The following is a 13473-nucleotide window of genomic DNA, read 5'->3' as shown; positions in this document are numbered from 1 at the left end:
AGAATAAAAATCAGTGGTGTCATCTATAGAGAGAAGTGGAATTTTTCCTTACACAGGTTCTTCCTTGCAGTCTTCTGTAGACTCCGCCCTATTCATTCAAACTATAGCTAATGACATTGTAAGTTTACTATTCCATCCTTTATAACTTCAAGTTCTGATGCAAAGGAGGAACTCTGCTTGCAACTCAGTGTTTATAATTTAAAGGTTGACTCTTATTTTCTCTGAGTCAGCAATGCTTTTTTGACCACTTTCTTCATGCTTAAGCAGGAATACAATGTCTGTGTTTTGACCACACACTAAGTGGCTGTGGAATGGGAACCTCTTACAACTGGATATTAACCTACATTTTTTTTTCTATGTTAATGACTTTGAATGCTATTTTAAATAATTGTATAGAAAGCTCAATTTGGAAAAAAAAAAAAGCTCAAAGTAATATTCAGTATGTTTTGTCTGGCTGACTGCTTAACTCTGTGTAAAATGCTAAGGAAAAAGACAGGACATGACATTGCCTGAAGATGTACAAGAAATGCGTTAATAGTGTTCTTGCATAGTATGACTGCATTCAGACATTACCTTTAGATTTACTTGGCTTCTTTCTGTCACTTTTTATCTCTGTGCTCCAGTTCAGTCAGTTTGTCTTGTCTGTCCTTGTTTTCTTCAGGGGTATTGACAGTACCTCTTTTTCTAATATCAATACATTTTAAGATACTTTATTGTGCCTTGCCATTAATATAGTTATTTTAATTAAATCTACTTCAAGACTGCGAAACAGGAGACTTCATGAATAATGTCTTTAACTGATTCCTTACAGGTGTTAGAGCTTTCACAGTGATTCTCCAGATGAACTGTGCTGGGTCTGGCAGGGATGGAGTTAGCTTTCTTCATAGCAGCCTGTAATGGGGCTGTGCTTTGGATTTGTGGCTGAAAGCATTGATAACACACCAGTGTTTTGGCTACTGATGAGCACTGCTTGCACAGTGTCAAGGCTTTATCTTTTTCTCAACACCCCAGCCCTGAGTAGGCTGCAGGTAGGCAAAAAGTGGGGAGGGGACATAAGCAGAACAGCTGACCTGGGCTGGCCAAAGCTGTGTTCTGTGTTACATAATGTCACGCTCAGCAGTAATGAACGGAGTTGGACAATGTTTTCTAAGATGGTTACTGCTTGTATATTGGCTAGGCATTGGTCTCATTGTGAGAGGTGGTGAGTGATTGATTGCCTTTGCATCGCTTAGGTTTAGTTTGTTCATTCTCTCTGCCACCCTCTCCGTGTATTAAACTATTTTTATCTTGATCCACAAGTTTTCTTGGTTTTGCTCTTCTTTTTCTCACCCCCTGTAGGAATTGAGAACCAGATTTTGTTACTTCGTAACTGTGTAACCTGCTTCTGAATTAACATAATTTGCTTTCCGTTCTATTGTATCTGATTGGCTTGTGGATAGGTGACATTTGGTTGGTGCAATATGTAGAACTGGGTTTTAGTGGCAGAGATAGGAACTGAACCAAAGTGTTTGATCTGAACATCAGGAATAATTTTTCATTATGAGAGGAACCGATCACAGGCACAGGTTGTGCAGAGAGGTCGTAGAGTCTCCCATGTTGGAGACACTCAGAAGCCACCTGGATATGGTACTAGGCAGCTGGCTGTAGGTGGCCCTGTTTGAGCAGGGGGGTTGGGCCAAATGCTCTCCAGAAGTCCCTTCCAACCTCAACGATTCAGTGTTTCAGTGTTGCTGGGATCCAGGTTCCTGCGGCATTAAAAAGGAGAGTATTCAAAGTTGCATGCTGATCACTAGCAATAAGAGTGGCAGGGTCAATATCTTCATGTGCAAGTGAATGTTACTTGTACAGTACTTTATTAAGAAATACATATTCAGAAGGAAATGGGTTTGAGATGAGTTTTTACCCTGAGGAGTGAAATCTGTTGAGCTGAAATAGTATGTGATGTTCATTGATTTGAAAATGAAAGAAAACTGGTTTTTAGGATTTTTCATTACACATTACAGCCTATAGATTTAAAAAGCTTTTTAAACTCTAAAAGCTTTTTAAAAATAAATCTTCTCTTCACATGCAAGCAAAGATTGAACTAGCCCCTAAGCTACATTTTTTTTTTTTTTAAATCACTGGGTATGCTACCAGATCTCATTACTAAAACTGACTAGAAGTATGCAGGATAACCATTCATGTTTTAGAATACAATAACCAGAGAAATAGCATGTTTGTAGTGCTGCATTTTGGCACTGTGCAAATATGAATGCAAAGTTAAAAGTGTCTTGGAAAAAGCCTATTTTTTGTTTATTAATGCTTTATTCTGTATGATGCCATAAGCACATGACTTCTAAACTGGCAGTATATTCACACTGTTCTCTAGGATACAACAGTTAGATGGAATACTTAAATTGTTTGCCTTTTGCATCTCTCTTAATTGCATTTTGAACATTACAATGTGCAGTAGAAGGAGAAAAACGAAATATGTAGCAGTTTTCATCTTTTATCATGTTTACAAAATGGATATATATATCCATCTGTGGTCATTAAATTTTAATGTGATGTGAGGAATATCCCCTTTGCTTAGTGTAAAACCTGATATTGAGACCTTGTTCAAAGTAACAAAATCGTACTTAATTACTTTTGGTGGGAATGGAACTGAGTTGCGTTTGCAACCCAATGGTAAAGTACCCTTTGTATTTACCTTGCTACACTGGCAAGTTTTCTGAGCTCTTACAATAATGTCCACCCATTTTGCTTTCATCATTAAAAATGTCCAGTAGACCATTATTGTGGTTTACAGCAGCAGTACATAAAAACAGGAGTAAACCATACTTCTTTCACTGTGTGTTCTTAGGGAGGAGGGAGTGGGAAAGTCTATAAGCTATAAAACTTTCCGCTAACTAATCCTTTTTCTGCCGTTTTCTGCGGCTTTACAAGTAGATTGTTTAATTCACGATATAAACATCAATTTGATTTTTTTATGAACAATGCTATAACGGTTTAATTTTCCTCTTTCTTTAGTAATTCAGCCTCTTTCCTATTCAGTGGTCATACAGGTTTAAGCTTTGTTTACTATTTGTTGTGTGTTTCAAGTTGAGGATTGAAATTGCATGTCTTTGTCCAGTATTCCAGTAACTAAACACCTGATGGTAAAAGTACCTAATGCTGTGGGTTTAGGCAGAGGAGACCCTCACCCATTAGAAAGTATATTGCAAGCATCCTTCAAAATGTACTTGGAAGTTATAAACTAGTAAATTATACATTGTTTTTTAAAATAGCGTTTTAGACTTGGACTTAAGCTGAAGCTGTGTCTTTCCTGACTTAAAAGCATAACAGTTTGCTGCAAGTACTGTCTATATAAAGAGTATTTCCATCTATATCTTTTTCCAACATACTCTTGGTTTCTGGAAGCTTGGGAGTCTGTGATCATTGCCCAGGCTCTGTTCTGAAGTCCTAAATTCCATTCTGACGCACTGGAATAACACTTTCATGCTAGATGGAAGGGTAGGGGAAAATGGCATTCAGTGAATGTATGATGACTCCATGTAAAAATTCAAACTCTTTGAGAAATACAATGTTAAACCCTAATCTTCCTTGTTTAAGTTTAGTGGCTAGATACATCAAGTTGTATGGGTCTTTCAAAATAGTAACTTGCTGTTTTGTATAGCATGTAATATAAATAGGTTGATTTAAAACTTGTGTACCATCTATTGGGTTTTTGCTTACAATTGTGATCTTAGGGATATGTTTTAAACAGTGACCTAAACCTGATAAAATGAAGTTAATTTTCGCCATTTGATATTTTCAGTTAATCTTGTAAAATGATCCTCAGATATCTCTCAATGCAGAATTAAAAACCAAAGATTGTAAGGCTGTCTACAAAAATCCTAAACATTATTAGGGAAAAGAAGTTTCAAATGGCTTAAAATGAGCCAGATTCAACATCAATAAAAAGGACAACAGAAGAATGTAATGGAATACTGATATTTTTTAAATAAATGACTAATAAGAAATAAAGTTGTTTCTCATAAAATACTTTATTTAGTTGTATGCCGTGCTGTAGAGTAGTGGAACCACCTAACCTCTAGGTCGTGCTGTAATACAAATAGTAGTTTACAGATGATGAATGATTAAATATTTGAGTAATCTCTTTCAGCTGCCAGTTGAAGCCAGGATAGAAGTGACTAAGAAGGCTATTAAGGCAGTCAAACATCTTTATGAGAAATCAAGAAAAAAAACTGCTGAGAACAACATGGAAGATGCTGAAAATCCATCAGTTGCTTATGAAGAAACTCTTGATCACTTGCAACAATCTCTTGCTCATCTGGAAACCCTCACTCATAGTTTTATTGCTTACTTGAAAAACAGCGAACAGGTAATGTTTACTGATCAAATGCTTGTTTGGAGTGTTCCCATGACTAGCAGTGACGGACATAAATAGTCTATCGTATTTTATTAATGATTTGTATCTTTGTTTTTGTTGACTTGGTTTTTGAAAATTAACTTCCATCAGTCTTGACTTTTTCATAGCGTATGTTCAGCCTTGGTAGAAAGAAAGACTGAATGATACAGCCCTGTAAATAAAGAGTACGCTGATTTGTGTTTAAAAATTATCTGTTCACAGGATACACTACAGAAGTATGGTTATTTATATGATTTGTCAAGGTCAAAGAAAGAAAAAATCCATGACCAAGCAGTAGCTATGTGTATAGATGGTCAGCCCCTGGACATGATACAACAGTTGTTACAAGTGGCTGTTGGAGATGTAGGTCTTTCTCCCAAAGATATTGTCCAATGTGCTATTAAAAAAATTGTATGTATATTGAGGTAAGTACATTGCCTTAATCGAGGTAAAAAAGCTTTCTTTTAGGCTTTGTTTTGTGTTTTTGTTTTGTTTTGTTGGGGTTTTGTTAATTGGTTTGGATATTGTTGGTTGGTTGATTTATTTATTTTTTTTTTTTGTACTTTGTTTGCTTTGAATGTCTGGATTTTGCAGAAAATTGGGTGGTAACAGGAAATGAGTTCTTGGATCATTTATGCTCCTGTTTACCTATAACTTCATATTCAGATAAGACAGTTCTATTTTTCTGAGTTTGGGAAGCCTGGGCAATCTGAACAAAGCAAGCTACAGAACTCATCCTACTCACTGGAGGGTGTTTTTTAGTTAAAAATTTTGGCTTAATAATAATGTTCCATTACATGTGTGTGCACTTGTTAATTTTTGACAGATTTAGAATTGCACATAATTCTTTGCTCTTAAACAGAGTCAAAAGGAATGTTTGTTGGAAATGGTGCGTACCTAATGCAGGTATTTGGGCAGTAGAGGGCTAGCAATGGCAGTTAGAACACAGCTAGTCCTACAGGAAGAAGTACAGTTTCCATCTTTGGAATAACTTTTTGGGGTATTTTTGGGGCTGCATTGGTTGGTTGGTTTTTATTTGCAATTTTTTCAAAAACATGTTTATCTGTCATTAAAATATAGGCTATACATCGTCCTTCGTTGTTCTCATAAAGAATGCTTCATAGAGTTTTTACTCTTCCTCTTCCATCTCCCTTTGTGTCATACCATATCTCCAAATTAAAAAGCAAGCATGAGTGCTTTGTTCCCTACAGCACTTAAAAGCAACAATGATACCCTTAAAAACCCCTGACCTGCAAAGTTCTTGGAGAGAAATAGGTTTCTAATGTGAGGAAGGGGATTGTTTTGTTCAACTGTTTCACTGTTGCCATTGTTGCTGTTTCTTGCTATTATTAATGCCACGCTATTATGAGCAATCCCACATGCTATTATGAGCAATCCCACATGCTGTACAAGAAACAAGGCTTTATCTCCATCTTTTTCTGGGATTCACAGTCCCAAACCTCAGCAATTGTCTTTTTCATGGCATGACACAAACCAAATAACCAGCCTGTTCATGCAGCCCCAGCAAACTGCGTCACCTTATATTTTAAAATTATGGAGAGACACCCTAGGAGAACAGAAGATGCAGAATAACTAGCTTCCGCACAGTTTATATGTACACATCCCTGAATAACTCTGTTGAGATCCGGGTGAGACCTGGGTGATACAAAGGGACATGAAATGCAGTTGATGCTGACCAACTCAATCTTGTTAACAGCGAGCTTAAAGTCTTAATTAACTTGAATATGATGATCTTCTAGTTGTATATATTCTTTATTGTCTTGCTTCCAAATCGTAGTTGTAATGCTTGTAAGAAACAGTCTAAAACTACTGTAGTCAGTGAGTTTCTCCAGTACTAGTCATGTCTTGGGCAAGGGAGGAGTCCTGCGTTGAAGTCCTGCCTGTTTGGTTAGCTGAAGCCTCTGCACTTCCATGTCTTACAGCCCAGATGAGACATGGCTTATTCTTCATAAGTTTAAGGCTGAAACTGTTTAGTTTGTCTGGCATTTGGGAGAATGTAGTCATCTCTGGGAATACTGAATGCATCCATACAGAAGTATTTTTAACAGTTCTCAGACACGGTGAGGATATGGACACAGGTGAGGGAAAGCTAAGCACACTGAAAAGCCTCTCAGTGAAATAAGGTGCTTTTCCTTGATTTTGTTTGTTGTCAGTTCTAGCTCAGCTTGTCATTTGTAGCACCCTCTGTTAAGATTTGGTAAGAGATTTACTGCTTTTGTAGTCATAGGGATTGTAAAATTCCTTTGGCATGTGAGACTGTCCTTTAAGTTTCAACCTTTTTCCTGCCACAGCAAAACTGAAGATATTTATTAGGGCGGTGAAGTGACAGGGGATGTGGTCTGGGGGCTCAAATGACAATCCAGCTGTACACTGAAAGGCAACTGTACATTGAAGATGATTTGTTCAGGTTGAATGAGTCTGTGAAGGTGCCATTGTTCTTTAACAAGATTTAGGGTATGTGGAAGTCCACAAAATTTGGTAGTCGGGTAAGTGCAATGTGTCCTCTTTCCTACCAAGGAAGTAGCATTCTGACCCATACTTAGCGCAGTGGAATCTGTGCATCTGGCTTGTTGTTCTCTGTTGGAACAGCTTAACTGAAGAGCACACTTGGTTGCCATTGCTGTTGGACTAGAGCTGAGATGTGAAATGCTCAAGACGGCAAGCAGAGAATGAAGTTCTGGGCTTTTACATCTATATCCCTGTCAGTATTTGTGTTCCCAGGATGAAGGGAACCCAAGATTTTTCTTTCTTTTCTCCCTCCCCCACCCTTGTTGACAGAGTATCAATGAGCTCTTAAGAGTCTTTCTGTCCTTGATGCTCTTTCTCCTTCAGAACAGCACAGAAGTATTTATTTTGGCTTTTTTCTTCTGCAGTCAGATGAAATGAATTCATCGGGGATTTTTTTTTCTTCTCATTTGAGGAAGCTCTAATGGATTTAGTGTTGCTGACTGCCACCTGTTGCCTCTTCTGGGCTGGGTCTTTGATGTACTGAATATTCCAAATGAAATGGCACTGTATTTGTAGCCTAGTAGTTTCAGTAGAGATATTTTCTTCCCCCTCTTCTTCCCCACCCCCCACCCCCTCCTTTGGGTGGGAGGGGAAGAGATTATTTTGTGTCATTCATGATAAATGAACAGATAGTTCTCATTTAACTATTCATACAAAACTCTCTTCTGAAGTATTTCTGATCCAAAGAGGCATGCAACAAGTGTGAAAGAGTATTCTGTTGTTAGATGGCTGCTAGACACTTTATCACTTCTAAGACCAGTTCAGATAGATAAAACTTTGGGAATTTATCTTGCTCTTATGCATGCAGAAAAATTATGTGGGCCAGGTGACCGGAATGCACATACCAGAAATAGAGAAACAAGTCTAGCATGGAAAATAATCTATGGCTCTACCTTTTCTTCAGCATCTATGTATATATTACAGCAGACTGAAGTGCCACAAATGAAAAGAAGGCAGCCTGTCAAAGCGTCTGCAGTCTTATTTGGCAGAAAATGGATTTATCCTGTCACTCGGTTGCTTATTCGTAGTATCCTCAATGATTGTAGAGCTTTTGTAAAGAACCATAAGTAATACTGTCTTTCTTGTCTGGGTTTGTGCATCTGATGAAAAATAATTTGCCTTTAGATAATCACTGTTGTGCTGTTTCTGCCTGAAATATAACAGTGTGATGCATCTGGATATAAAGCTCACAGAGTCGAGTTATTTCAACTATAATGAGTCTCATTAACATGCAGAGTATGATAAACCTATGAAAATTCTCCTTTCTACTCTGCTGCTTAACAACATTTTCCTGTGAACTGAAATATTTGTTCTTTATATGCATTGCAAGCCTGGAATGTTGGCAAGTTGATTTAAAGTTCTGGGGCTAAAATGATGACCAATTACTCCTATGCAGCACTCTCCACTAAAGAAGGGAATGTCTGTCTCCCTGGTAGAGAAAACTGTAATGGCAAAGATGGGAGAAGTAGTTGAAGGCTTCAGATAAAATCATTTGGTGTGTGATGTGACCTAATGTGGTTGTGTGTTTTTGTTGTTTGGTTGGGGTTTTTTGTTTGTTGTTTGATTTTGTTTTTCCTTTGTGGGGAAGGGGAAGATCCTTTCATGTCATCTATGCTAAATGAACAGATACTAACCTGTGGAAAGTTTTCTACTACAATGATAGAGCATGAAGTAAAAAAAAAATACTTGAAATAATATCCTCTCTATTATGTATTTCAGTAAGAGGATAATATTATAAAGTTGCAACACTCTAAACACAGGGGGCTATTAAAAGAAAGGTTGTTGCTTGGCATCTCTTAAGCCTGCTGGTATTAATGTGGTTGCTGTGAATAAAGCTGGATGCATGTCTATTGTATGCTCAGATGTTAGTTTTCAGGCTAGAACATAATACAAATGAAAACTTATTAACTACATTTTGCCCAGTACTTGCATGTCAAGGTTAATAGGCAAAAACGGTAATTAAAGAAGTAGTCTTGTACGCGTACCTGGAATTACAAAATACTGTTCAATAAATGAAACATTTCAAGGGAAAACTCTTCAGGTTTGTTTATTGGAGCTTTGATATGTTATACAATGTGGCTGTTTTATACAATAGTTTTGAAAGAAATAGAGTTGGAAAATTCCTTCTTTGACAATTAACCTTCACAGTAGCAGTTGTAAGGTTATAACACTGAACTTGGAGTTTCCGTAGCTATGGTGACAGGGAATGTGACTTAAGGTATTGTATCTATAAGTGAAACAGTCCTGTATGGATGTGAAAAATCATGGTAGCGTCAGTGCTTCACCTGAAAGTCAAGCGTCAATCCACCGCTTCTGTGATTGAAAATATGCATCTTTTCTTTCAGTTTCATAACTATAACCCCCCTTCAAAACACAGGAAAAGATCTTCTGTTACTAGTATATTTACTGACTATTGCAGAAGAACCTTCTAGGAAGTATTGCTTTTATGAAAGATTAGAAAAGTTAGTTTTTGGCTTCATTTTTCAACAGCATACAGTATCACAGGCTTAGATTCTGACACCTTCTCAGAACCAGACTTCTTGTTAAATAAAAAATACAATTATTTGCCTAATGTTATGTACTTATATTGTGATTTCAGGAGCAGTATTGTCTAGTTCTGTTAACTAATTTCATCTCCTTGACTCTCTAATTCTGGCATATGAAATTCAAAGTAGAAGCTCTTGCAGTGGTATGTATAAAATCTCTCCAGCAGAGCACATCTGCATACTTATACATATATTGTATGGGGCACTTCCTTGTTTGTCTATGGAAACAGCTACTATAAATAAAAATCAGTTGCCTCTTCAGTAGAAATCATGCACTTGTGAAAAAAACGCAAAAAATTTTGGTAACGATGGTAGTCTGATTAGACTTATTTAAGATTCAATTTAATCCATTACCCGAGATTACTCACATGACACACTAGAGACTTTCCATGATCCATGACCTAGTTCATGGTTTGTTAGTCAGGGAAGACAGATCATCTGTTGAAATTATGACCTCCTTCATTTGCAGCTCCTAAATGCCTTATCTTAGGTGTTCACCTGGATGTAGCATTTCTTGGAATTTTGGAAGTATTCACCAGGCAGTGAGCAAGAATGGTTTGGTGAAATATTGAGTTCTTGTTTAATGGCCAGTGTTTCATGAAGGTGGTAAAACCAGCTTTTATTAGACTGCGTAGCTAACTTCGAAGGAAAAAGGCCATTTTTTTTTACTATCTCATCTCACTTGAGCAGGGGTCATACAGATTAATTTTGTATCTTGGATATCATAATTGCATAATATTTCTGATTGAAATGATCGTTTGGCATTATGAGTTTTTTCCCCAGCTTTGAACATTCATACCAATGATACTTTATTTTCTTATTTTCCTGAGATTTACAGGAAACACGGAAAGAGGAAAATAAGGCTGGAGAAATAAGATTATATCAAGTATTTTCAATGATACTGTAATTAGGTTAAAAGATTTAGTTGAAGTTAATTTATTCTCCTTTCAAGCATTCTTTGTACTTTATTGTGTTTGAGGAACTTGATTAAATATGCATCACTTTTTCTGAAGCTGAACTGAAATCAAAATAAGCCTTTATCAGTGTAATTACACCAGACTCATACCTAGGAGTTTTGAAGTGAACACTGAACCCTGTTCTGTTGCTTAGAACATGCATAAAATAGCATATAATCTGTGTGGAAGACTAATCCTTCCTTAATTATATTTGTTTCTGTTAGTAGCTGCTTATTTCTAATCATTAATTATTAAGAAAAGAACAAGGCAACAATCTGTAGAAACTTGACATGATTATTTGTCTCGTGAGCTGTAATTTCGTTTTGGTTTCTCTAACCATTAGGCAGTAAAGGCAATATTAAGCTTAAAAAAGAGTGTTCGCTTTCAATCTTTGCAAATTTCTTTCAAAAATAATTTCTTGTTCTAGAGAACTGTAACTTCCTGCTTAGTGTTCACCTTTTTTATGCTTTCCCCCTGCTTAGTAGAATAGTACCTGCCTGTGTATAACAAAATCAAAGCTTTCTGTAAATGTTCATATATGTATTGTACTTGAAAACTGGTTTCACAGATGTATTGTCTGAAACAGTGGTTTTCTGTTTTCAGAAATGCCCATTAATTTTACGTATGTTTCTTTTGACTTGAGTGTTTTTGAGATGTTCAGAGCCTGATTGTGATAGGAGCTAATGGCTTTCATTTCTAATGAGAGATATGAAGGCGTTTTGAAGAGCAGGTCCAAAACTGTCAATATCCAAAATAAAAGTATTGCTGGGCAGTCTCTTTGATATGGAAGTTGCTTAATGTATACTAAAGATAATTTAGGGTAAGAAGAGCTGTAAGATCTCCACTTCTGTAGTCCATAGAATCATAGAATAGTTTGGGTTGAAAGAGACCTTTGAAGGTCACCTAGTCCAGCCCCCCTGCAGCGAGCAGGGACATCTTCAGCTAGCTCAGGTTACTCAGAGCCCTGTCCAACTCGACTTCGATCTACCCCTTGTCCTGCTAAAATGTTTGTCCCCATCTTTCTACAAGCCCCCTTTAAGTACTAGAAGGCAGCAAGTGTCCTATTCTTTTCTGTTTCAATCATGATTCTCTTCTTAGTATGCAAGCTTTGTACGTATTCCAGTTTTCTTTGAAGATGTCGTTATTGCCCTTTATAGATGTCTTTTTATTACAAACTTAATTGAAAAAAACCCACAAAAAGCATAATAATACAGGAAAATTTAAATCTGTCCTGTAAATAGAATGTTGATGAAGAAGCTTATATCTGTCTTCAGTCTGGGAACATATTTTAAACTTTCTTAGTTCGTTTTATTTTAAAACATGTTTGAAACCATCTCCTAATGCATGTAGCTGCTTGTGTACTGCTTGTGTAAAATGATTACTTTAATACTGCTGTTCTTTCTACCATTTTCACACTACTGCAGCATTGGTAATCTTAATGAAAAATGTAATTCATTCCCCACCCCCCCACCCCCCCAGTGCATTCAGTTCTGTCGAGTTTCCTTTTCTGTGAAAAATACACTTTTTTTTTCTTTCTTTTTTTTATGTGCTTGGTGAAAATAGATTTTTATCTTTTGGACACACATGGCTTTTCAGGAGTCTAAAATACTGGATATTTCTGTACTATAAATTATAATTCGCTTGTTTCCAAATATTCTGAAGATGTTTAGGAAAACACTTAGATTTAAACTTCAGTCCTTTAAAATTTATTTAGCTGCCATATGATAGTATTGGTATTAAGAATGGCAATTCTATCATATTCATATATAACAGTATTTTTTGAGAAAAAGGAGGTGTTATGAACTTTCTACTCCTTCTTCAAACTTATGAGTGCAGTATAAATGTAAAATGAATATACTAAGGTTTCGTCATGCAACAGATCTTTCATCTGTTCTGAGTGGAGTCACACGGTCTTAAATCTAGTGTTGTTCACAGAAGTGCTGGTTTCCTATTTAAGATAAAAATAAACCCAGAAAAGTTAGAAGTTCTGAATGCAGGAAGATGTTAAAGTTTAGAAAAATTCAGGTCTCTATGCCATAGAGTATAATAATCTTTTAGGCAATCTATTTATCTTACTGAAGTAATAAATGACAGAATTATAAATACTCTCATAACTTGACAAAAAAGTTGTGTAATTGCAGTTGGTTTTACACATTCCTGTCAGCTGTGCAGTGTATTTTTGGCTTTAGACAGAGCGGTCAGGGTAGTCTGGGCATGTATTCATTCTTATTAAGAGATCATATAGGAAGAGGCTGACATTTTTAGTAGCAGGAGAGTTTTGATATACTGATGAACTGTAGAGAAAATACGCTTCATCCCTGGGTTTTTGAGTCACCTTTAGTAAACTAACTTTGGAACTTTTTCTTTCTTTCTTTCTTTTCTTTCTTTTTTTTTTTTTTTTTTTTTTTGCCTTTCTTTCTCTTTCTTTAATGCAGCATTGACAAACTCTAGAGGGGCAAACCTGTTGTTTTTGTAGTTTTGTAGGGTTTTTTTGCTGAAAATCTTAGCAGAAAATGTTACTTCATTGCATTATGAGTGAAACTATTTTTCCTACCAGAATGTTTCTTTTCCAGTATTTACTACCTTTTGACCTGCAAAACACTTTATTGTAACTGGAATGTGTGACAGGCAGCATAATTCACATTTTTTCCATTCCTACACATGCATAGTGGATGCCATTTCATGGGTGATTTGACCCTTTCCTTTCCCACATGCTGTTCCAGACCACGTACTCCATGCTTCTTAATTTTGTTGTTCTGGTAATCATGAACCTGGTTGATCCAACTAAAAATAAAACCTGAGGATGGGGGGGAAGACATCTGATGAATCAGCAGATAGGATTCTGTTGACTCAGGTTACAGTCAAGTTGGTTTAAACCAATAGTGATACTTGAAAAGAAAAGCCAGTGACATTTATGTGTAACCTTTAATCTGTTTAGTCAATATTGATGAGATCTTTAAGTTAACAAGCCTACATGTGTATATTTTGCTGACCTCATCTGTGTTAGAAGTGCTCCATTTTAGTTATTCTTTTTTCTTTCAAGTTTCACTTA

At 36.3% G+C, this 13473-nt stretch overlaps 1 protein-coding gene across 1 annotated transcript in view; it reads left to right on the top strand.

Annotated features, from left to right (window-relative positions):
• NBAS (NBAS subunit of NRZ tethering complex) overlaps window positions 1–13473 on the top strand; it is a 183678-nt gene that overhangs the window by 127988 nt on the left and 42217 nt on the right. Inside the window, exons 45-46 of the mRNA XM_055713511.1 lie at window positions 4145–4363; window positions 4613–4815. Of these exons, the coding sequence (XP_055569486.1) occupies window positions 4145–4363; window positions 4613–4815 (422 nt within the window). The remainder of the gene's footprint in view (window positions 1–4144; window positions 4364–4612; window positions 4816–13473) is intronic.

This window comes from Falco cherrug, chromosome 6 (assembly GCF_023634085.1).
Source record: "Falco cherrug isolate bFalChe1 chromosome 6, bFalChe1.pri, whole genome shotgun sequence".
Taxonomy (NCBI): Eukaryota; Metazoa; Chordata; class Aves; order Falconiformes; family Falconidae; genus Falco; species Falco cherrug.
The sequence above is the reverse complement of the archived record's forward strand: the minus strand, read 5'-3'. Positions and strand labels throughout refer to the sequence as shown.